Below are 24,378 nucleotides of genomic sequence, written 5' to 3' on the forward strand. Positions count from 1 at the left end.
CCGATGACATGTGTCAACAAAGTCAGCGAGCCTGACCACCTGATCCCGTTAGTCGCCTCTTACGACAAGCATGGGTTACTGAAGATCAATATTCAAACCCGGACTGTCACGGGTTTCCAGGAGAAAGAAATTGGTGTCAAACTTCTGAATATACCATAGCACAGTGGGTCTTTGTGTCACAGCAGCTCTTGTCAATAAAGGTTTTATTTAATGTACATCAAAAACCACTCTATTCTCCTGCAGCCTAATCAGGTGAATAATTTTATAATAACTGAATCTCTGATATCTGCTTGATGTATTAATGAAGAGAAAAACATAATCTAGAGTCCACCTATGTAGTTAGAGAAACTGGTGGACTGGTACGTAGAGAGGATGTTATGAGGAAACAACAATATATAAGTGTGGATAACACAATGAAAAATGTATGTATGCTCAGTATTAATAAACATGACAATGTTGGTTTCACAAAAGCACATGAAACATGTTTTGAGTCGACAATAAGTGAATGGTTTTGATTTTAGAAATATTTGTGTGCATGGATGTAAAAAATAATATATCTATTCAATATGCCATAATACTAGCCCTGACTGTTGTAATACATTCATCAATATACAATCCACATAAGAACTATAATTAGAGATTGAATATCTAACACAAAATGCATTGCACATTTTGATTGCTCTATCAGAAAACTGATTGGAAAAAAGTTGATTTTTTTCTTCCCAATAAACTGACCGAACAAAGCATCACTATATAGAGGAGGTGACTATGTCACTTTCCTCATGCACAAAACACATAAATGGGATTATACTGACACAACAAAATAAGGGACCACAGGAAGGATTGCTGGACGATGCATATTGCCGTTTCAATATGAACGATATTTTATAGTAAAATCCTTCGCTGAAATATTGGTGTGGATATCCTTTTGACTACTGAAAGAATGAAAGGAAAAAAGAAGATAAAATAGCCTCCCTTGATTGTTCCCTTATTTTTCCCCATCAGTATATCAGTGGTGTATGTATTAGAAAAAAAATGAAAATACAAATTTATTAATGCTTATAATAAAACTATTTCTCGCAACTACTGTAAACAACTGAAATACTGATCATTCAATATATTACCTTAGGTTAAATGCCTGTTGTTTCATCAACCCTCTAAAATTCCATAAAAAGGTTTGCCATTAATTATCTGGTACCTCCACAACTACATCCATGTTTTGGACAACAGTCTGAATCAGGCAGCAATACACAACGATCTTTAACAGCATATATACAAACAACAACAACAACAACATGAACAACACAGCTGGTTAAACAACTAATATATATATATATATAGATATATGTACATACTTATATATATGACCTGAGCTGGTTTATACAAACAATAGAGTATAAGATAAGTTTTTACACAAGGAGTATTACAGGCTGGTGTAGGTCGTGGAGAGTTACACATGGCCTCTCTAACACTGTACAATAATCAACTGTAATTTAAAGAACATGATAATGACAGCTACAAGCCATAGTACTAACTATTAGCAAGGCTAGTACAAACATGTTTACAGATAGGCAGGATTAATACAACAAGTGTAGCTAAACTGACACAAGAATTAATTATTTAAAGTTAATTTCCTTGAGGCAGCTTTCAATCAAACAAAGAATTTGAGTAACATTTAGGGACTTATCATCCATAATCCAAAATATAAGTTGGTCTAGATTTAAATCAAATCAAGAGATAGATCGGCTTATACAACCTACAAAGTTTCTATGAGTTTGGGTGAATGAGTACGCAACACATAACACTGATATAAACAGTATTCAAGTTAAATCATGGCATGTCAGAGTGAATACCAGAAGAGATGTAGGATCAGACATTTACAACATTGTTGAAACCGAAGAGCATGGGTTTGGTGCTGATAAAAACATTGCAACATAATAGGGCCAAACAGGGACTGGATCACACAACCTCTGTTTCCTGGTAATCTAAGGGGAAGTAACTCTGTACAGCAAATTCCAGAGCCTTAACATATGAGGACAAGGATTTGAAAAGGACTTGTTTTTCTGACACTGAATATGTGAGCTTATTAGAAGATGCAATTAATGCAATTCTGTCATTTTAAGAAAATATCTTATAAAAACAAAGTGGGAATTTCTAATTAAAAGGGTAACTATGGCAACAGAATGCAGCATCAGCATGAGATATAATCTCTGTACATGCTAGAGATCGTGTTTCTGTACATCACATCCATGGCACTATTACACCAAGGAATCAGGTAGAGTCAAACCTCGAACCTTTAAACCCAAGATAACTGGTTAGTAGCTTCTACACAATTGTGCTATATTGATCAAGTTAAAACAACATTGTGAACCCATGCATGCCATATTCAAAGAAACAAATCTGGAGTTAATCTGACACAGGTCAACAATGTTTACCACTTTTAATAAGCTTACAAACATGGTTGTGGTTCTCACAGATGAAAGAGAATAATTGTGTGAGTGAATGAGTTTGGTTAAACCCACTTTGATGCATTCCACTTATATCATAGTGCATCAACTTAATGTGGAAAGACAGCGATGCTGGTACCATTGGCACAGGTTTCTGGCTTGTACAGAGGCTGCAACTCTGGCAGAGAATTACACCACTTTAGATGAACGCCACCTGTGCCCTGGGCGGCTTGTATCTCTGGGAGTGAGTGCCATGAAAGTGTAATATCAAAGTCATAATATTTTAATAACATTTTGTTTATGCATAAGAGAGATGGGCGAATTTGCACCTGTTTAGGGACAGTCTTTTTAAGAGAAACATTGGGCTTTAGACTGTATCATATTCTGCTGCTCTGCACTTTGTGTAACATTCTTTCATGTCCCCAGCTATTCCATCCCAAACTTTATGTAAAAGTATTCCCATGTCCCTGCTACCTGATAATAATGACCTTTTCTTATAAAACACAATGGGAAGTATAAATCCCCTGCTATAAGGTGGACTACGTAAACATTTCCATCAACAACAATTACTCATGGTTCTTCTCACAAGAACCTGTTCAAGCTGTAGTGGGAGTCTTCAGGCGTGAGTTGGGTTTTGATTGTAGTAACTGACAATGAACATTGCCTGACCAGACATCCCCTGTGCCCCTGTGGAGTTGCTTGACTTGTCCTGACTGATCAAATATGTTGCCTACGGTTGAAGGTTAATATAGAAATAATGTCTCTACCGTTTGTACAGATCGCTGACTGGTCACACCATGCTAGACCCTTCTAACAAACACAGCAGGTGCTCTTACAGACAACTACGTTTGACCATTACTATACACATGATCAATAATTCTCATTACCTTCAGGACTACAAATACACAAGACCACATTCTGTACAATACTCATAAAATTTTCCAGTGACATGATTGCACAATTAACAAAAGTTCCTATATGGCACTATGTATGGTAGAAAAACAACCAGGGTTGACCTTAAACTGCCTTCAAGGTCACGTCCAAGTCTGTCAACAGATGGCCTTCAGCTGCCAACTTGCAATCACACTGTGTGTACTTGAAGGGTTTTCAACGGTTTTATGAGATGTGGGTAGAACTGTTCCATCCTTACAGTTACAGTAACCTTCTGCAGGTCAGTTGTCCAGCTGACCACATGCCCATCAGTGGACTCACCACATTGGTTGTTCTATTCTGAATTTTTCTTACATGACCTGGAGTCAATCTCACAATCTGCATGATCTGGACGCCATAGTATTTGCCCCGAAAGGCTCCAACACCAACAGCTCCAACAACACTAACATATACAATGTCCACACAATCTTCAACAGCCCAATAGCAGATGACATATCAACTGTGACATCCCAGGATGTCCTGCACGTCTTCTGTTGGCTGACCCACTCTACAATGTCATACAGGTCCATGCTGACCCTACTACAGGTGTCCCTTCTGGATCAGCCAATGACCTTGTTCAACTCAATGTCACTGCATGGTCCAACACCAAAACTGTTATGTCAACTCACTGAAGGTGCTCCATTTTGGACAGTCCAGCTTGGCTGGCCTCTAATGAGTAAGTCAAACCAAGGCCTTTCTCTACTGTCAATGTGAGAAGGTCATCTCTACTGCAGCTGACAGAACTCCATATCAACTTCATCACGACAATGCTGTTGATGTTGAGGACAGTCATGAATACATCCATCTAGAGATCTGCCAAGTTGATTGACTTGAATGGTAAATACAGACATCAAACCTGACATCTGTAAGTTGACTGGCAGTTGTATAACACCAAGAGATCGACATACTGTCATACAGACATTATTCCAAAGATCTTCCAACAATTGTGTGACACCAAGAGACATTGCCGTCATACAGATGTTTCCCTGAACACGCGAGTTGAGCTGTCCCCCTGCCTGATGTGGATGTAGCGTGTTGTGTCCACCTCTGAGATCTTCACCTGCGTGCTGGGAATGATGATGTCCCCCGCCCCGGGGAGCTGCACCAACTCCGCCTTCGGTGTCGGCACTGAAACATACATTATCTTGGGATAACATTGGTCTCAATGAAAATCACAAACTTACATTCCAGAAAATATATTCACTTTAATTTTTGCATGCATGAAATCATTGCCCAAAACATGTGGAATTGATTCTAAGCATTATTCAGCCATTTTTTCTGCTGTACTAGAGTTAGAGTGAGTGCATCACATGTTGAAGTCAGCAAGATGCCATCTGCATGATGGAGATCAGCCATCAGGTTAGGGCTGCTGACCATCAGACAACTACAAGTAGTAAGACGGGTCTCATACCCCTTCATGTAAACTGCCAGTAGGGAGTAGAGGTTTGCGCTCCCAGAAAGAGTGTCAACCAGTAAAGTTTGTTGAAACAAGGGCTAGCATACAGAATCGGCAATTTGATATTCTTGGGATGTAGAGGAGGAGAGGGGATGGAAAAGAAGGATGTGATTTGATCGAAACACAATGTTATTTTCTTGAATGATTCTCGAAAACATAATCATGCACACCAAATGTTCGGTCTCTTAGGCAAACCAGCTCAGTTAACCACAAGTCATACAAAAAATTGGATTCTGGATTATACAAAAATATAACTGCATAATACAAATAGAACTGGTTTCAGGAAATACAATAGGAAATAGTTTGTTTGCTGAACATACTGGTTGCCCTGAAATATACTATGTTGTAAGAAACGTGGTTGTCCTGTTAGATATATATGAGCTGGATTTAGATGGAATTTGTGGGTGTGCTAGGTCTACCACAAACCTGACAACCAACAAAATTTTGAAAAAAGTTCAAAATGACATAGGTCAAATATATTTGCTTTTTGAGTAAACTTTAGACAGTGGATATGGTGCTGATAGAATAAGGATCATCACTAGGGTACACAAGAAGATCCTTGCAGATATAAGGGACACAACTCTGCATGGCAAACAGCAATGCCCCTGACCACTTGGCTACCCATAATACATAGAGAATATAGTGAAGTCTCACCTGTAGCTGGTGTGCCTGCCGAATCTCACTTTCAGTGCCGGCCACGACAATCACATTACACTGTCACTTCACCAGCAATTATGTGAAATTTTCAAAAGAATTGCAAAGCTTCATGCCAAAGAACCCAGCCAAACTAAGAGCAGATTACGCTCATCCCATTCATTAGTACCAAAAGAATCAATAAGCAGAATCGTGTGCAACTGCCAGTTCAAGGGAGATAATACATACCATGGAACCAGATTCAAGATTCATGGACAGAGAAACCTAGCAGGAACTTTCCCACATCAAAATTGGAAAAGTTAGTGAAACCCCACACCACTTTTGTCAATATTCCAGCATAAGGGTGAAAAACTAGACTTCATGCTTTGCATCCAAGTAAGAATGAGTAAGTGAGTTGGCGCTGTTTCAAACAGTATTCCAGTTAATATGTCATGGCGTGTCAGACTGACGTGGCAGGAAAGGCTACTGTGATGGAGGACATTTACAAGTTTGGTGGAAAACAACAATGAGCATGGGAATGATGCTGAGAAACTTTTAAACAAATCTAAGTAGAGCACTCGGATTGGAATTCAGGATCCAGGGTTTCTGGCAAGCTCAAGGGATGCAACTCTGCACAGCAAAATGCCTTCTACAACATTGAGCAATATGTGCCACTGCTTCCATGTAGGAATTACAACAAAGGTCTCTTGTGCAATGATTAAATGCTTAAGTCAAGATTTTCAATCTACATGAATTTGGGACGGAGTGTCAAACGTCATGTCCAGTCAGGTGTCGACCGTCAACCTGGGCATAATGGGAGGGAGACAAAATGAAAAATCACAACACAAATCAGTAAACATGGCACACAGTCCCTATGGAAGTCTGGACATTGTACCATATTGTTTACCTCATGCAAAAGGTTAGCGAAAAAATACAGAATCTACTTCAGAATCACAACAGTTATTGATACATAATCTTAATCCTTTCAATTTGAGTCCAAATTAAAACTGTTTTAAAACTACAGATTTCTTATTGATAAAGGGATGGCATCTGTACTGAAATATTACAATGAACGAATACAGTTGAAATCCATTATTAAATTCTATCTTAACTGAGACTAAAGCTTCTAGGATGCCACTTAGTCTGTATCAAGGCTATAATTTCATGTTTGTTCCAGATGCTAGTATGTTGTATTCCAAATGAGACCGAGGTAACCTTACACTATGTATGTGGGGAATAGAACCCAGGACGTAAGAAGTGACCACAATGCCTGCTGTACCACCACACCTTCTGACAGCCAAGACATCAGACATGCTCTGTGAATAACCACTTCAACCATATGTATAGTTACATATGTCAACTGGAATTCAACATGCTACGATATATATACATATATATATATAGTAGTAAGCTATAAAATAAAAAGTAACATAAGAAAAAATGATCAATACAAACATACATACTTGTATAAATATATAAAAGCAGTACAACAGCAGGAAATAAACATACACAGAAAGTTGAGCAAATATAAGATTTGAATCGTAAATCAAAGTCAGGCAGAATATTGTCTGGCCAAGAACTGTACAAATATCAAGTGTCTAAAAACTCAGGCGATTTAGCAGAGATTTCCACAGTTCTTGTACCTTAAGGAAGATACATGGACTTGTATAGCTATTTTGAAAATTCGACTTTGCTTCATACTGGAAGCTTTATCTCAAAGTTGTTTGGTCAACCAACACATCAGCAGGTTCAGGTAAAATAGGAGATATACCTCTCAACTATAAATAGGGACATTCTTATTCACTGATACATCAAACCGTATAACACAGTGTAACACTACATAATGAACTGGCAGTATCCCTATCATATCTTGAACAGTATACATTCGTCATGTATCTTCCTGGTGATTGGCCACACTGCTACACACTGTCCATACAAAACATGCTCAGGTATGTGGAGGGTATCCATACTACTCAACAGAAGTTAAGGACAGCACCCCTTTGTTTTAGCATGACTGATTAACAACAGTAACATAAAAAAATGAGGCATTCTTAATTTCTTTAGAATAGTATTCATCCAGCTGTTAATAATTACTCAATCTAAAAATAATGTCCAGTTTCTGTATTTTGATAATCAGAACTGAGAATGGAAATTTTTCCAAGCTGACGAGATAGTTTCCTTTAAAACTATTCAGAGTATCAAAGCAAGGGAATCCAAGAATTTAAAATTGTTCCTAGATGGAATTAAACCCAGACTTCGGTATGACATTCATACACACCTACTTGGCTGATGGAGATTTCCTAATATTACATGAAGATGGACAGTATGTAGCATTGTGAAAGTTGTTCGTAAGGAATAAGTATAGGAGTGAGTAACTCACGATAACAACAGAAGAGGCACCAACAACAATCAGATCACAACAACACACAGGCAGGACAGCAGGAGTCCGACTTCGATTTGACAACAAGGTTTGAGCGCTCATTTGCTGGCGAAGTTGGGCTACCAGTTGATTGGCTGGGAGGGAAGCTGGGCCGAGCATGCTCATTAACACTCACAGGACCATGCAACAGGTGTTTGTTAGCATTGTCACTACTGGGCGAAGCTGTCGGGGTGGAGATGGGTGTCATGTTGACTGAGTCATCAACTTCTAGGGACACATGAGATATGTCAGTTGTAATAGATTTGATGTCGTTGTCAGGGCTTTTGTCTTCATCAGCGTTATTGTTCTCCTCATGGTCATCAGTGAAATCCTCTGAGGATGAACTATGATGACGCACGCGAATCCTCGGCCACTGCCGTAATATTTTTTGGCAAGTCCGAACTTGCATAGCTATTTCCTGAAAAGACTTCCTGCGTACCTTAGTTGGTACGGGTTCTAAGGAATCAGGAATTAATGTCCCAGATTCTGTCCGGGTTCGAATACTGGTCCGGAATTCAGGAACGAGATCATTTTCTTTCTCAAATACAGCATAGTCATGTATATTGATGTCAGTAATGTCATCACTCTCAAAATGTTCCCCATTTATCGATAGCACCTTTTTGCGTGGAGATTTAGTGGAGGATGAGCGGGACTCATTGAGATTACCTTTTCCTGGTTTCAGATGCAAGGACAGGTACACTGGCTGCGATAACAGAGAGATACATACACATTATTACATATTTACACGCATAAAACACACACAGTTATTTCATTTTACTTGTCTTGAAAGATTAGTCAGCAGTACAATGAACCATTTCTTTTCATGAACCATTCCCCAAAGAGATCTTAAAGATAGATTAATTTGAGTGAGTGAGTGAGTGAGTTTAGTTTTATGCCGCACTCAGCAATATTCCAGCTATATGGCGGCGGTCTGTAAATATTCGAGTCTGGACCAGACAATCCAATGATAAACAACATGAGCATCGATCTGCACAATTGGGAACCAATGACATGTGTCAACAAAGTCAGCGAAACTGACCACCCGATCCCACAAGTTGCCTCTTACGACAAGCATGGGTTACTGAAGATCAATATTCTAACCTGGACCTTAGCGGGTCTAGATTAATTTGTAGTGAAGAATTGCAAAGTATAAGTATTGTAAGTATAACATATGGCTGAAACCCCCCCCCAAAATAACAGGACGGTGATAAAGCGAACATTTTTCACACACTGGCTAAAGTGAAGATCTGCAATCTTCAATCAAAACACGGACATCATGGTGTAAGTGAGTGAACACTGCATTACCCATGTCTGCAATTTTTCAGCTATATCACTACTCCCTGTAAATGTTATTGTCCGGACCAAACAATATGAAAACATAGAACTATCCATGTAACATATGTTATATTTGGGATTTCACTTTCTTAGTAAAGTACAGTTTCTAGTACTTTTGTTGGGTTGAGTTCCATCTGGGATTCGAACCCCCACCCTCAGAGTCAGGCACCTAATCGCCAGCACACAATATCACATTCCTAACCCACTTCTGTGTGCTGGCGATTAGGTGCCTGACTCTGAGGGTGGGGGTTCGAATCCCGGTTTGGATCATTTTGACAAATATGCGAAACTAGGTCCTGTTGAACCCTGCACACAGCTACGCTACAGCTACTGATCACCCACACCTGAAGACACCACTTGGATGTGATAGGTTTCCTAGGATACAATACTACAATGCAACAACAGCACAACGCTCTTACATCACAATCAAATAACATCACTCATCTCTCTCTGCCACAGCAGCAGAGCATGTGTGCATTTTACACACAATTGAAATTGCTGAAGAATGATCTCGTTGTTAAATTTATTGAATCTCAAACAAGAGTAAAGTTTCAAGCTTGTACTGGCTCATGTTCATTACATAGTACATAAAAACAAAAAACAAAATAATCTTTAAACCATCCACCCCTAAAAACAGTTTAAAACTTTCAGCAACCCATGGTATTTTGTAAATAAAAACAAACAAGGATGAGATTCTTGATACACCAATGACTTGTCATGTTAATACACCTGGCCTAGACAAACAAATACTTTACACCAATATGGAAAATATTATCACTGACATTATTTACTGTTAGTTAAAAGTAGTCACAAATACATCTCAGTCATACAGAATATATTAATCATGAAATAATTTGATAAAACTAATGCAACAAAAAGTAGCGTACATTCTTATTACCAATCAATATGAACGTCACCAACCTTGTGATCACCCATACAAACTTCCTTCCCTATTAAGCTGTACTGGGGCCGGTGAAACTTCTCATCCTGAAAGCACACAATATAATCAGTGAGGGATCTGGGATTAACAGTGCCTTGTCAGCATGTCACATTGGTGGGTTGTGTCCCTTGGATGCCAAACAAATTCTCCGACACAATTTAGTAACTAACTGACTGACTGACTGAATATGGTTTTATGCCAGTTTTAGCAATATTCCAGCAATATCACGGCTGGGGAAACCAGAAATAGGCTTCACACATTGTACCCATGTGGGGAATTGAACCCGAGTCTTCGGCATGATGAGCGAATGCTTTAATGTTATGATTTGGAATGTATTTTTTCTCTTGCCACCATTCTGTTCAAGAATCCAGGAAAAGACATATTTTGGTGCTGTAGTTCACCTGGAAGATGATGTCTTTGGCGCTGAGAAATGAGTATCCGGTCACACCAGGAGGGGCAGCGCGTCTTCATGTATGACGTCCCATCATTTACATCCTCACTGAAAGGGTAGCTGACAAAACAGAAACAAGACACATTGTCTGGAGCACCCATTACTGTTGATTTAAACAAGAAACATAGATCCTCAACATGTTGGACATAATGTATTATTTGTTAACAGTGACAAGACATTTCATTGTACATCATTTATTTTAAAAAATGCATTCTGTTTCGATTCATTTGTTTTCATGTGGGATTCATAGGAAGCAGTGAATCTGGATGTTTGGTAGTGGGTCTGGACATTTGGCAGTGAGGCATAATGCTTGGAGGCCGAAGGGGACAAAAGATCCAATAATTACTTGCCTGGCCTGATATTGTTGGCTTTCTTACCTTGGAGGGAAGTTGATCTCATATTCAGACAACCTGTCTTTGAATGGAGTCATCTCAGTGTCATACTGCTTCAACTAAACAAAATACAACAACACAGACCATTACAGGAGAACTAACTCTGTGGTAAACACTATCATATGTTCCTCAACTCAATACATACAGCACGTTTAAATCATAACACTGACAAGTAAACTTTTATTGAGAAAAGTACAGAAATAAGTCATGGTTATATCCATTAAGTGGACACACTGCAAACTGTGTGTTGTAAAATGAAGCAAATTTGACAGTATGCAAATCATGTTACAGAGAAACAGGTATACCTTTACCATAAAGTAACACCCTTGGCAACAAACAAGGATACTACTAATCCCTATCAAAATTTGAGCGCGCTATATTTTCACTTTACCTTGCTATCTGATTGTCACTATTACCTACCTCTAAATTCTTTGAGTAACAATACCATGAAATTCATAGAACAAAAATATTGGCATCCTGTAGAACACAACTAGGCACCTGTAGCCTGCCAAACATTATACATATGATGTCTGATATACAGTTTTCAGCCTGACTGACTGACTGACTGAGTTTGGTTTTACGCCGCTTTTAGCAATATTCCAGCAACATCACAGCGGGGGACACCAGAAATGGGCTTCTCACATTGTACCCATGTGGGGATTCGAACCCGGGTCTTCGGCGTGACGAGACAACGCTTTAACCACTAGGCTACCCCACCGCCCCTTTCAGCCTGACTGTGTCTTGTAGTGTTCCTTGGAGGACAGAGTGGCACCTACCCACTTGATTGTGTTGAAGAACAGATCTTCATGTTTGTCATGATAGTCAAATCCCTTGGCCTCTACTGTCAGCACAACCTGAAACAACCAACGATGAACTGATGGGTTCAGTAAACTCCCAGCTCTTATACAACAGTGATGAGGACTCCAGACACTGTTTAAAATCATTGAGTCTTTACAAAATTACTCACATTATTATTGACTTTGAACATCTTTGGGTTTTCAATACAGACTATTAGGTATTGTCTAGCCACTGAGTAGATATTTCTAGGCAACAATAATTCTGTTTCAGATAGGTTCCAATTTGAATGATTGAGCCACCCTTAACAGTGTGAATGTGCATAAGATCACAACAGTGGTGCATGTCTTAGTTACAAAAGGGAGATGTAGCCACTTTGTGCATTATTCACTGCAGTAGAGCTTATGAACGGGTGAAGCCTTGCATTTGATCAGTAAATAAATGAAACCCAGCCTTTAGTGTAACAAGTTTAACACTGTTGTGACTTGGCTACCATGCTGGCCCTCTCAAAACAGCCTTCAGTGTAACAAGTTCAACACCGTTGTGACTTGGCTACCATGCTGGCCCTCTCAAAACAGCCTTCAGTGTAACAAGTTCAACACCGTTGTGACTTGGCTACAATGCTGGCCCTCTCAAAACAGCCTTCGGTGTAACAAGTTCAACACCATTGTGACTTGGCTACCATGCTGGCCCTCTCAAAACAGCCTTCAATGTAACAAGTTCAACACCGTTGTGACTTGGCTACAATGCTGCCCTCTCAAAACAGCCTTCGATATAACAAGTTTAACACCGTTGTGACTTGGCTACCATGCTGGCCCTCTCAAAACAGCCTTCGGTGTAACAAGTTCAACACCATTGTGACTTGGCTACCATGCTGCCCCCTCTCAAAACAGCCTTCAGTGTAATGAGACAAACACCAATGTAACTTGGCTAGCCTACTGCCCCCTCTCAAAACAGCCTTCAGTGTAATGAGACAAACACCAATGTAACTTGGCTAGCCTACTGCCCTCCTTGACCACCACCACCATTATCCTCCCCTACTTCCTCCTCTACTTCCTCCTCACCTTCTCATTGCCCTCCTCGGTGTAAACGATCTTACTGATCTGGTCCTTCTTTCCTAGTGTCTGTTCCGACGTTGTTTTGGCTGTGAGGGCCTACAAAGACACACCATCAGTGAACATGATATGCAGTGAAAAGATTTGGTATTGTCTTTCAGTCATTCACAGATGCAATGGTTAACAGTAATGTTGTTGTCAGCATCACAAGTAACATCCATTGAGCTTGATATTCACTTGGAACATAAAATCACTGCAAACCAAACCCCATGAGCATATCACACTTGTATGAAAACAATTACATTGGGTCCCAGTCCAGCAAAGGGTGGTGTACAAAGTTTTGTCACTGACATATGCTGTTCTGCACAAAGATAACTCCACCTCTCTACCTAAAGGATCTGACCCAGATGTAAATACCTGGGCCCTTATTCTCGAAACGTTCGTAGCCCTAAGAATTCTTAACTTTGATCGTAGACAATGTGTTATGACTGACTGACTGACTGAGTTTGGTTTTACACCGCTTTTAGTAATATTCCAGCAACATCACGGCGGGGGACACCAGAAATGGGCTTCACACATTGTACACATGTGGGGATTCGAACCCGGGTCTTCGGCGTGACGAGCCAACGCTTTAACCATTAGGCTACCCCACCCTCAATGTGTTAAGAATGGGTTAGGGCTAGGGCTGAACGTTTCGAGAATAGCTAGCCTGGACGATATCTCCGATCTTAGAATATGTAGAATCTCTCGGTTCCCTCAACATCCACTAAACTTGCTGATCATGCCATCTCCAAAATAAACCCCACCTTGTGGAACAATCTACCGTTTGAACTCAAAGTTGGAAAATAGGCCTATATAAATTAATTATTATCATTATTATTATTAAATGTTAAAATGTCCAGGCATCAAGTATTTGGTAATATCTGACAACCTGACAACATAAGTTACTGATAACTTCCATCATATTTACACTGACACCATAGCTTTTATTGCACAGTGACAAGTGTTTGTTCATCTGTACCTATACAACAAAATCAATCGGGAGTCACATGTTCTCTACTTATCGCCATGATTACACAGCAAGTTATTGATACAGACATAAGAATGGCAAAGCACAAAACATACTGAACATCTAGCCGGGCATCTTGGGGGTCTTTATTGCAGAGTTACATCGATCTCAAAAACGTTCAAAATGAAACAAAAATCCTGGAAATCTGCGGATCCACAGGAAATTCTCATGCCTGTTGATAATGTCTGTATCAAAACAAGTTGAATACAGATACCGCCCAAAGACCATCCTTAAAGCAGACATAAAATACTTTTCTACAGGGGTTCCAAATGGCAGAAACATCTCTTAGGTATGACAAGTATCTCACCTTTATTAGAACGTTTGTGTCGAGTCTGAAGTTGAAGTCTCCAAATATCAACATCGGAACCTTTTCATACTGGTCCCCTTCAAACCTGGAAACAACCAAATTCTTATTGTAATATACATTTTCTTCACTTTGTCACTTTGTGTGTTGCTTGTTGTTGTTTAAATCTGCTGCTGTAGGATGGCATTCAATTAATAATTTCAGTCTCCACTTGACAATGCAGTAATAATATAAATGAAGTCTTGGTTCGATGACATGCGATCCACTAAGTCAAGAACATGTCACTCGACTATTTGGTCACCTGGCCCCAGTTTCACAAGTGATGTTAGCGTTAAGGTGATAGTAAAGAATGGGAGTTAAGGTCACCTTAGTGCCAAGATCCCTTTGTGAACAGGTACAGTCGATGTTTACCTGTACAGTGGAAGGTCAGTGGTTCCATGCCCAAGCCAAGTCATACCAAGAGACTGACTGACTGAGTTTTGGCTTTATGCGCTTTTAGCAATATTCCAGCAACATCAGCGGGTAGGGGACACCAGAAATGGGCTTCAGGCATTGTACCCATGTAGGGATTCTAACCAGGTCTTCGCATGACGAGCAGAATAACGCTTTAACCACTAGGCTACCCCACTGCCCCCATACCAAGAGAAACTTTGCAGACAGCATTAAGGGAATAACACAAGGAATTTTAGGCCTGGGGTGAGCATACTGGGTTTGTTTTGAGTGGGTCTGTATGATAAACTGCAGCACACTATCTCCTTGGATAGCACATTATCTTGATATTAAATATCTTTAATGAGATTTGTATCTAAAATATCAATATCAAAATACTGTATCCCCTCCCGTGAGGTGCGAAGTATACTCAAGAAAATATGGTGACTGACTTAGTTCAGACTAGTACAAGCAGCCATACACACACAAGTGCATGTACATCACCACATCAGTGCAAAAATCTTGAACCATTTCACCTCACTCACCTCACCTTGTGCAGACTGAGGGAATGGCTGCTGAAACTGCCTTAATAGCGAGTGCGTTACAATTATCTTCACATCGGCAATACTCTGGCCATATCGTGACGAGTCAACTGCCGATAATCAACACACTATCTAGGTGATTTCCCCATAGTTTTGATGGCTCTAATGACTTCCAATGTTTACATTCTAAAGCATATTGATAACAAATTAGCAGTCAGTTGTTAAAAGTTTCTGCAGGTTGAACCTTCCCTATGCTTATCATTATCATCTTAGCTGTTCAAGAATCCTGGCTGCATGGCCACAGTGCCAATGATTCCCGGTAAATCGAACACCTAATTTCCTCTATTAAAAACTATGCTTTGAATAAAAGCTTGGTACGTTGATAAGCAAGCAATTTGCCGCATCCCTGCAAATAAACACTGAATGAAAAGCATGTCTGAAAGAAATATACACTGTCAAGGCATATGATTGAAGAAATGTGATAAGCTTGCTGTACCTTTTCAATGTGTGCATCAGTGCCTGTTGCCTGTTTCCGTTGTATATTGAAGGGCTCTGAAAACATAACATTCATGCTAGCTTAGGTCACAGGATAGGGTTTTTACATTAATTACTAGTATATTTTCTTAAAGCATGAACCCTTCATATGAAAATACCAATATTTCTGCCAGAGAATTTTCATAGCCTGACTTGTACAAACAATTTACTCGTCTCAGCAGGGGAGTTAATGGTATTAGTGAACACTGTCAGTCTCCCCTGGAATATTTTAAAGTTCCAACCAGGACAATGATGAACATAGAGATTTTTTCTGGGTAACATCTTCTTTTTATTCTTGAGTACAATGTTTCAGGGCTTGTTCTGGCCCCATCATCAGGTAAAACTGAACAGTAACTGTTAACTCTGGCCGTGACGTCACAATGCTTATGACATCACAATGCTATGACGACGCAATACATGTGGTGGTCAATAGATACAATGATGATGAAATCTAAAATATATATAATAAGCCATAGATATATACACTATAAGTGGGGTATTACCTTACTAATAATATACTGATATATCAATATATATATATAAACTAAGTACTCTAACTTAGCTGCTGTAATAAATCGAATAGGACTCAGTATGAGAGCTTGGGTTGAATAACCTTAAGCTAAACATGTACATAGCCCTCTAGAACTCCATGGAGTTATAAGCCAGTGAATATATGTCATATATATCTAATAACTGTCATGGGGGTGAATATTAATTTATTCGGACTTACACTTCTGTTGTCAATTGCTGAGTCGATCAATGCTCAAAGGACCGATCAAAATGATGAATGCCAGAGACGCCCTCGTGGTGATATCTCTGAGATAGTGATTAGCAAACACCATGTTAGATTTCCAAAAGCATCCTTCCATAATTGTATTCAATGAACAGTTACCATGAAGGGCGCAGGGTGGATACGCCAATGCCCTGATTTGCTGAGGATTTGATGCTGTTGGAGGGTCCAGTCCTTGCTGCCTTATAGGCCAAGTAGAAATGACAGCCCTTATCCATAATGATATGGTGGGTACGAGACTTCTTCGTCTGATTTGTAGGCTTATAACGGGATGAATAATCTTCTGAGCCGCATCTCGCCTTGTTTTGGAACGACGTGAAATAGATTATGAGATTCGTGACTTCGGGCATAGAGATAAGTTCAAATGTATCTTGAGATCCAAGAATTGAGGATAGCGAGGGATGTGAAATAACCTGTCTGGCTGGACCTTGGTAGTTGATTTTTAGCCGCATGCAAAATCCCATCTTTTAATCCTAGGTGCGCTGCCTTTTGATTTTCATCAAACTGTATCTCTCCTCATAATCTAGGAGCATGAATTTCAGGGATATTCTGGCTGCCGTGGCTAGCTTACATAACAGGAAGACTCGTTTTCTGTGAGAGAAATTCAAACGCTATTTCCATTCCAATGGTCTTCGTGAATCCTCACTCTTGTGAGGGTGTCGCGAAACTACATTCAGATCCCAAGCTGGGCGTGGAATTTCCGCTTTGGTCCTCCAATCGGAGCCACGTGAGTAAGGCCAGTAACTCTGGTGTTCTTTGTTAATTTTAACACCCGCCTTCATAGAAATCACAGAACTAAGCCGCAAGATATGTTGACAAATGTCGAAAGCCTTTTAAACGTTTGTTTTATCGCGTAAGTAACACAAAATAGTTCTGCCACTCTGATGAGCGATGCAGTCTAATTCTCGTAAAACCCTTTGTTTGCTGCATAATTTTCAAACTTTGCCACTTTGTCAATCGGCGACAAGCTACGCTGCTGAGTATCAGAAGCGCAAGTTGACCGCTTTGGTCACTCTGGTAGAACATCCTCTCTTGTTTAAACATACTTTTAATACAGTCCATAATGGAAGTTTGAATACTCTGGGTTTCTGCACCACCTGTTTTGGTGTGAGGATGTATTAACAGGCCTGCTACTTTGGGTAGTTCTAGTGCCGGGTTGACCGAAGATCTTGTATTGCTATGGAAACTGACGCTCTGGCCGGCCAATAGGGCGTAACTCAAAGTGAAAGCTGTGTAGGCTCTGGCGCTTATTGGATTTTCTGTAATTACCTAGAGGTATTATTGCTGGGGGCGGAAACGCTGCGATGCATTGAGGCCTTCCCATGAAATGCTTTAGAGCCGCCTTTGCTGCCCATGCTAGTGGGTCTGGCACTGGTGACACTCAATGTCGCAGAAGTTGATTGTTGAACCTTTGTGGCCAACAGGATCACTAGCCTCCTATTTGCTTCTTGATTATCTGCAGCAACATCTCTGCATTGAGCATCCATTCTGGTCGCATTAATGCAGATGTGGGCCTACGAGTGAGGCCTGGCTAGGCATATTCCCGGCCCGGAATGTGGCATACTTTGGACATGTAGATTTTAGATCTTGGATTAATCTCTCAATTCCAGCCGGGGAAAGGTTAAATTCTAAAAGGTCTCGGGCGACCCCGCTGGAGCCTTGTCTGTTCACTAGCAAAACTTCACCGTCTAGCTAAGTTGTCGGTATGTGCATCATCAGGTGCATGCATTCTTGGGTGAATGTTGCTCCAATGTCTTATGAGCGCTGATTACAGCTTTCATCTCGTAATGCGCTTATGTGGAGCTTCATTTAGCTGAGTCCATAAACCCTCGATACCGGCCCCGTTGAGAGATGAGCTCCCCTAACCCTTGATTAATGCCATTCAAGCATATAGATGGGTCTTGAATTCCCGCCTGCTAAACAAATCCCTTCAGACATTCTGGATTTCTTTGTCCACCATAATAGATGAGGTCTGAGAGGTATCGTAGACTGGAATGGCTGTAGGTCGTCGAGATGCGTGTATTGACGAAGACCTGCAAACGACGCGAACTGTAATCTGCCTATACCGTCGGGTCTTGGCTGATGCTAGAAGACCTAGTAAAGCTTCTTTAGGCCATTGTCGGCGGTAGCGGTATTGTAGAGCTGGTGGAATGATCTGCTGGATCTTGAGCCAACCCGCCCTGGTACCGCATCTATACGGTTGAGATTGGTGATAAATCGGACTTAGGAATTGCAGATCTTTATGGCGGTACTAGGTCCGACTTCTGTGTAAGTTTACTAACCATCCCAGCTGTGTTAGTAGCTTTATGGATGTAGTTTTAACCGTAGTTCTGAGATGCTGTGATCTTGATCTACTTGTAATCCTGGCTGCCGAGGGAAGAACGCACTGGCGAGCTCCCTTTGACGGTATGTAGATAGATAACAATCGCTTCCTCTGCTATCCCTCGTGGAATAACCATGGGGCTGATGCTATCTCGAATGGGAGCACTTCCGATTGGTAATGTAAACTGGGCTCAGCCGTGAAACCGGGTTGCATTTCCTGGATTCGGGATGTACTGGGATGCAGTAGATAAGCATCTTGTAGATCTATACTCGCCCATGTAGAACCATGGGCGAATCATCTGCCGTCAGAGCTGGGCGGTAGATGTAGAAGCATAGTGAACCTGGGTGGGTTTGTTTAAGTAAGTCTCCTAGTTGAAGAAGCCTATGTTGTAAATGAGTCTGCATTTCTCCCTTGGAGTTCTTTCCTTGGGTACTAGGAAAACTGGGGAGCAGTGTCCCGGGTCTGGATGTTTCCTTGCTCTATTACTTCTATGGCCTGGGCGCTAGGTATAATGTAACCGGCCTCTTTAATCCCTTGGTATTAAGTTGTGCCTCTACCTCTAACTTCTGGAGGGTTGATCGTTAGGTGGAGGCTTGGCCTGTAGTGGATAATGAACTGCTGCTTGAAAAATGTTGCTGAGACATAGGTGTCTTAAGTATTCCCCAGCTTTTCCTTAGTGTGAAGTTGAAGATCGCCCACTCCACTTTGTGACGGCGTTGTATCAAAACGCCGGGGTGGGAAGAGACTCCAGTCGCTCCTCGAACCTGTCTTCAGCGCTTATAGTTAAGTGGAACCTCTGGGTGTCCTGCCCTCGGCCCCTGACCTCCTATAGTTGCCATAGCGGCTTAACCTAAAAGAATCTCTTCCCCTGAACCTGGCAAATCTTCCTGTCTCCTAGCTCCTTTGTAGGTCTTGAATTTAGATCTCTCCCGGAGTATCTTTGTGGAAGTCTGTCGAATGACACTGGCTAGCTGCGGTTCCATCGATTTAATCATCAGGACTCCCCTCTAGAATCCTTTTGGTGATTTCTTTGAGACTGTGTCTATTCCTCCGGCCAAATATGGATGGGGAAGACCACGGGCCAAAGCATAGTGGAGCTGTGTGCTCTCACCTTTGAAGTTGCAGGAAGCTAGGAGGCCTCCTGGACGACGAAGCTAAGGTCAGTGGCTGCTGAGACAGACGCGTCAGATGATTCTATTAAAACTGGCTGGTCCTTCTTTGCATCAGTAGGGCCGAAAGTAAATCATTCTTGGGTCATCTTCAGAGGTCGGTTCCGGAATCTGAGATAAGTGTCCTATTCATTGTTCTAGATCTATTTAGGACCGGAAGAATACATACTCTGGCCATGGTTTCATATCTTTGAACCAATTTCCATCATCAATCTTGTAGGTAATTTGTTCTTGGCATCGGAGATCAGCTTATAGTTCCCCATCGATGTCTTATGCTTTGAAGAAGGGTCCTATATTATGCGCGGAGAACTTCTTTGAAGCTGAAATTTGGTGGCAGATGTGGCGCTGGAACCTTTGTGGCTTTGTTAAATGCTGTATCTAGGTTCTTGAGGTAACCGCGAATCGGGTCGACATTGGGGGTAGCGTAATAGCATCTAAGGCCATCTTCTTTTCATCAGATAAGTCTGGGCGCTCTCTTTATTGCCAATTTAAAGAAGGTGATGAGAGATCTAGATTATTGACCATCCAATATCTTATATCTCTGCATCTGAGAGAAAATAATAATTCCTCCATCATCTTCCATTCCATCATCATCATCATGATAAGAGGTTGTTGCTCTTCTCTGATGTAGGGCTGTGTGTGGCTCTATCTCTATATCTACGGACGCTTTGTGGAGATCTAGTTGTAGGTTTATGTGCAGACTCTGTGAGGTGATCGACGCAGTGACGGCGCAGGGTGATCAGCCTTTGGCGGATCTATATCGATAGGTTGGACCTTCTTGGCGATCTATAGATGGGACTGATAGCTTCGCTGGTCCTGTGTAGTCCCTTGCTGATCTTTTAGATGAAGCGACGACTTCCGAACTTCAGGTAACTTCAACTTCGCTAGTCTCTCTCAGATAGCGGTCCGTCCTGGGGAACGATGATATGACCTTCATGTAAGGCTATTTTGCGGTAGTGGTCTGGTGATCAGATTCCACATCTGGAGTATGACTGCCGGCGAAGGTGATGATTCTTCCCGCTTTCGCTAAGGCCTTCGCTAAGGTTGTACATCTGGGTCCTTCTGTCGGTGGTCTGTGAATTCTTCCTTCGGTCGCTTTACCGTCAGCGCCATTGCGATGTCAGATGGTGCCCATTGGGGTGTCGGTCAAAATGAGAGCCTTCTCGCGAAGGCTCGACCCGGATGGCTGCTTCTCCAGTCGGGATTTTCTTCCACCAGAATCTTGATTTATTTCGGTAGATTCGCTTGGGATGGATCGGCAATGAGTAGATGGTAGCCCTTCGCGTGTTACGGGGCCTCAGCGATCTCTTTCGGGAAAGCGATCAGTAGAGGCATCGCAGCAGCTTTGTTGATCTCTGCTGACGCCTCCGTCGATAGCACTGGTCAGCTTGTTATCATCGGTTCCTTTTGCATTATCGAATTCGCCAACGTAGTTCAATTCCGCCGCTGAAATCCATCCTCGCCTTCGGTAAGTGTTCTACGGACTTTGATTTCCCTTTGAGGGTTATCGCTGCCCGAAAATACGGCCCTCTAAGCGTGAGAAGACGCGAGCCTCTCGGACTTTGTTCTGGACGCGACTGGATACGTCTGGAGGCCGGTCACGCCTCTGAGGTGATCGACTGCATCCTTTATCGCTTCCGATGGGGCCCCAAGCAGAATACCAGACGGGAGGGATCACTGGCTGAGCTGACTGATGGGCAACCACGACGGGCTTTGTTCATACCAGCCTATGGACCTAGTTGCAACACGCCTCAAGATTCAATGATGGTATTCATCAAAGGCAGAATTGGTTAAATTTGCGTAACCGGCCCAGTCCGCGTCCGCCCGCGATCCGCAGTTTGAAACGAATCAGCCTTTCACTTCCACCAGTCGTAACCATCGGCCTGCACCCAGTCGAATGATATCAGTTGCCGTCCTTCATAAAACCGACCAAAGTTCCGCGATGAGACACATCCCGTTCAACAAGCGCCTACGAAATGAAAGGTTACACCCGCCAGCAGGCACCACCAGCGGATTCGGCGCGACGAAGGGAGCTTCACTATGGAGAGGATATGGGCGGTTCTCACGGTGGTTCTGATATGGGGTGGCGCCTGAAGCGCCGAGTCAGAGCAAGCGAAAACAAGGAAGTTGCAATGGGTCGGTCGGTCGGATATTCGATATGAATTCAGAATCCGCCATGGCTCAAAAAGCTCATGATCCCGACCGACCGGCTTCCGGTTCACGCCTTTGCGAATTGGTTCAAACAGTTCCGCCTGACACCGAAAACCGTCAGCTACCGTGGATCTAACTCTTTTTCTGGCTCTTTTGCAAGGATTTGAGCTTAATCAAACAGCTTTTGAACGGTTTTAGGGTTTATCCCACCACTTCGGTAGTGGTTTTGCTTTTGAAATTGAGGATTTATAAAGACTTCTGGATGCAGGGCCGAGAACAGGTTTTGACTTCTAAAATGAGGAAATCGCATTTTAGGTTGCTTAAATTGAGAATCTTTTGAGCCAGAGAGGATCTTGGCTTTGAAGAAGATCTGAAATTGATTTCGTGGAAAGGAAGGGATCGAAACGGATGCTGTTCCGCGCGTCCCTCGCCCGAGCCTGACGCTACTCGCGTTCTGTTCAACGATTGGCAAAATAAAACCCATCGTTTATTTTATCGCGTTCCGCCCAGCCCATAATTTAACGCCTTAACGCAATGCAACTGAAGCCGCGCATGTTCACGCATAATGCCATGAAGCGCGATGGTTGTCGGCCCATTTGTTTCACGCAACAAATCAAATATAATATCATTATGAATAGGTCGGCACCTGGCATGGATATCGTTCCAACGGTAGCCATCGCTTTCGGCAACTTCCATCGATGGTGATCGTTATACCGCCATCTATCGACGTATGATATCAATGATTCAATTCCGGAACTCAAGATGTTTTACCGGTAACCTGGATCAACCGGTGAGCGCATTAATTTAAGCGGCTGTCCACGGAAGCGATCTCATCATTGCTGGTTCTTCTGCGTTCGAGATCCCCAACGCAGCATCGGGTTCAATCTGGCGAAGAAAATCGGAATGGAAATGAAGCGACCGTATGTTCGGCAAAGTCGCATACGCTGATAGTTCCGGTGCGACGGTGGAAGTGAAGCAGATGCCCGCGCGACTGCGCCGCATGCCGGTATTTATTATTTCATCGTCTCGGCTGCTGCGATAACGGAACAAGTGAGTTATAGTGTTGGAATATCCATATTCAGCAACATCAAGGCTGGGGACATCTGAAATGGAATTCACACTTTGTACCAATATTATGAATCGAACCGCTGGCCTTTGGTTTGATGATTGAATGCCATAAGCTAGATATAATCAGACACAAAATACTGTAGGCACCAGGGTCTCATTCACATAGTCTTCTGTAAGAAATTATCCAAGTGAAGAAGTGAAAACTCTGGATTATTGGATGGATGGATGGATGGGTGGATGGATTAATCGGTGTACTAATGGATGGATGGATGAGTGGATGGATGGATGAGTGGATGGATGGACAGACAAATGGATGGAGAAAGCAACAAACATTTTAAGCATTGTAACAATGTCCCATTAATATCACAGACAGGAGCACCAACTACAGCAGAGACTTGAAGGGAGGTCATCAGCCTGCATTGGTCACATGGCTACCCTGAAACAATCAAGTAAGATCAAGCCAACCATTATTTTCCCATGCACTGTGACAGCAACTACAGGCCAACAAAAGAAAACTTTCCCATTGTGCAGAAAAACGCAGAAAATCCCACATTAATCGTGGAAATAGTAACATAAACATAATACCTCGCTACTGAAACAGTAAAAACGGCAACGAAAGACTATGAAACTGCAACATTTTTGTATCAGTAAACTTTGACCTCTACTACGCATAAGCATTACCATACGCGCTTCTTTCAAATTCTCGAGCAACCTTGAATCGCCTTGCATAGAAAAAGTATTGAATATGTCGAAATAATTTCTGTCAATCATTTCATACGAATGGAAAGTAAACTCAACAAGTGCGCACACAAGTTCATGATGATAAATGCCAAATAACACAACAGAAATACTTTAAAAAGGGAATGTAACTTTTGTCCAAGCTGGAAAATGTCAACATGCGGTCGCCACTTCCTCTTCCATGTGCGCATGCGCAAAATCAAAGTTGTAGGCCCTTCATTTTTTTATCCAGCTTAAGCGATTTAAAGTTGCCGTTTTTACTGTTTCAGTAGCGAGGTATTATGTTTATGTTGCTATTTCCACGATTAAGGTGGGCTTTTCTGCATTTTTCTGCACCGTGGGAAAGTTTTCTTTGGTTGGCCTGAACTTAATGGAGGCCCAATAATCATTGCCTGTTCCGCTCCTGTC

General features: G+C 41.7%; 1 protein-coding gene across 1 annotated transcript in view; it reads right to left on the reverse strand.

Annotated features, from left to right (window-relative positions):
* Positions 1-321: 321 nt before the first annotated feature.
* Positions 322-24,378, reverse strand: part of LOC124274610 (inositol polyphosphate-5-phosphatase A-like) — a 138,660-nt gene continuing 114,603 nt past the window's right edge. The window contains exons 8-16 of the mRNA XM_046709976.1: positions 18,572-18,713; positions 15,694-15,749; positions 14,230-14,314; positions 12,863-12,952; positions 11,780-11,857; positions 10,989-11,062; positions 10,509-10,671; positions 10,142-10,207; positions 322-8,588 (exon numbers count right to left, since the gene is read on the reverse strand). Of these exons, the coding sequence (XP_046565932.1) occupies positions 7,881-8,588; positions 10,142-10,207; positions 10,509-10,671; positions 10,989-11,062; positions 11,780-11,857; positions 12,863-12,952; positions 14,230-14,314; positions 15,694-15,749; positions 18,572-18,713 (1,462 nt within the window). The 3' untranslated portion in view covers positions 322-7,880. The remainder of the gene's footprint in view (positions 8,589-10,141; positions 10,208-10,508; positions 10,672-10,988; positions 11,063-11,779; positions 11,858-12,862; positions 12,953-14,229; positions 14,315-15,693; positions 15,750-18,571; positions 18,714-24,378) is intronic.

Source organism: Haliotis rubra, unplaced genomic scaffold (assembly GCF_003918875.1).
Source record: "Haliotis rubra isolate DU_JTF1 unplaced genomic scaffold, ASM391887v1 Scf192, whole genome shotgun sequence".
Classification (NCBI taxonomy): Eukaryota; Metazoa; Mollusca; class Gastropoda; order Lepetellida; family Haliotidae; genus Haliotis; species Haliotis rubra.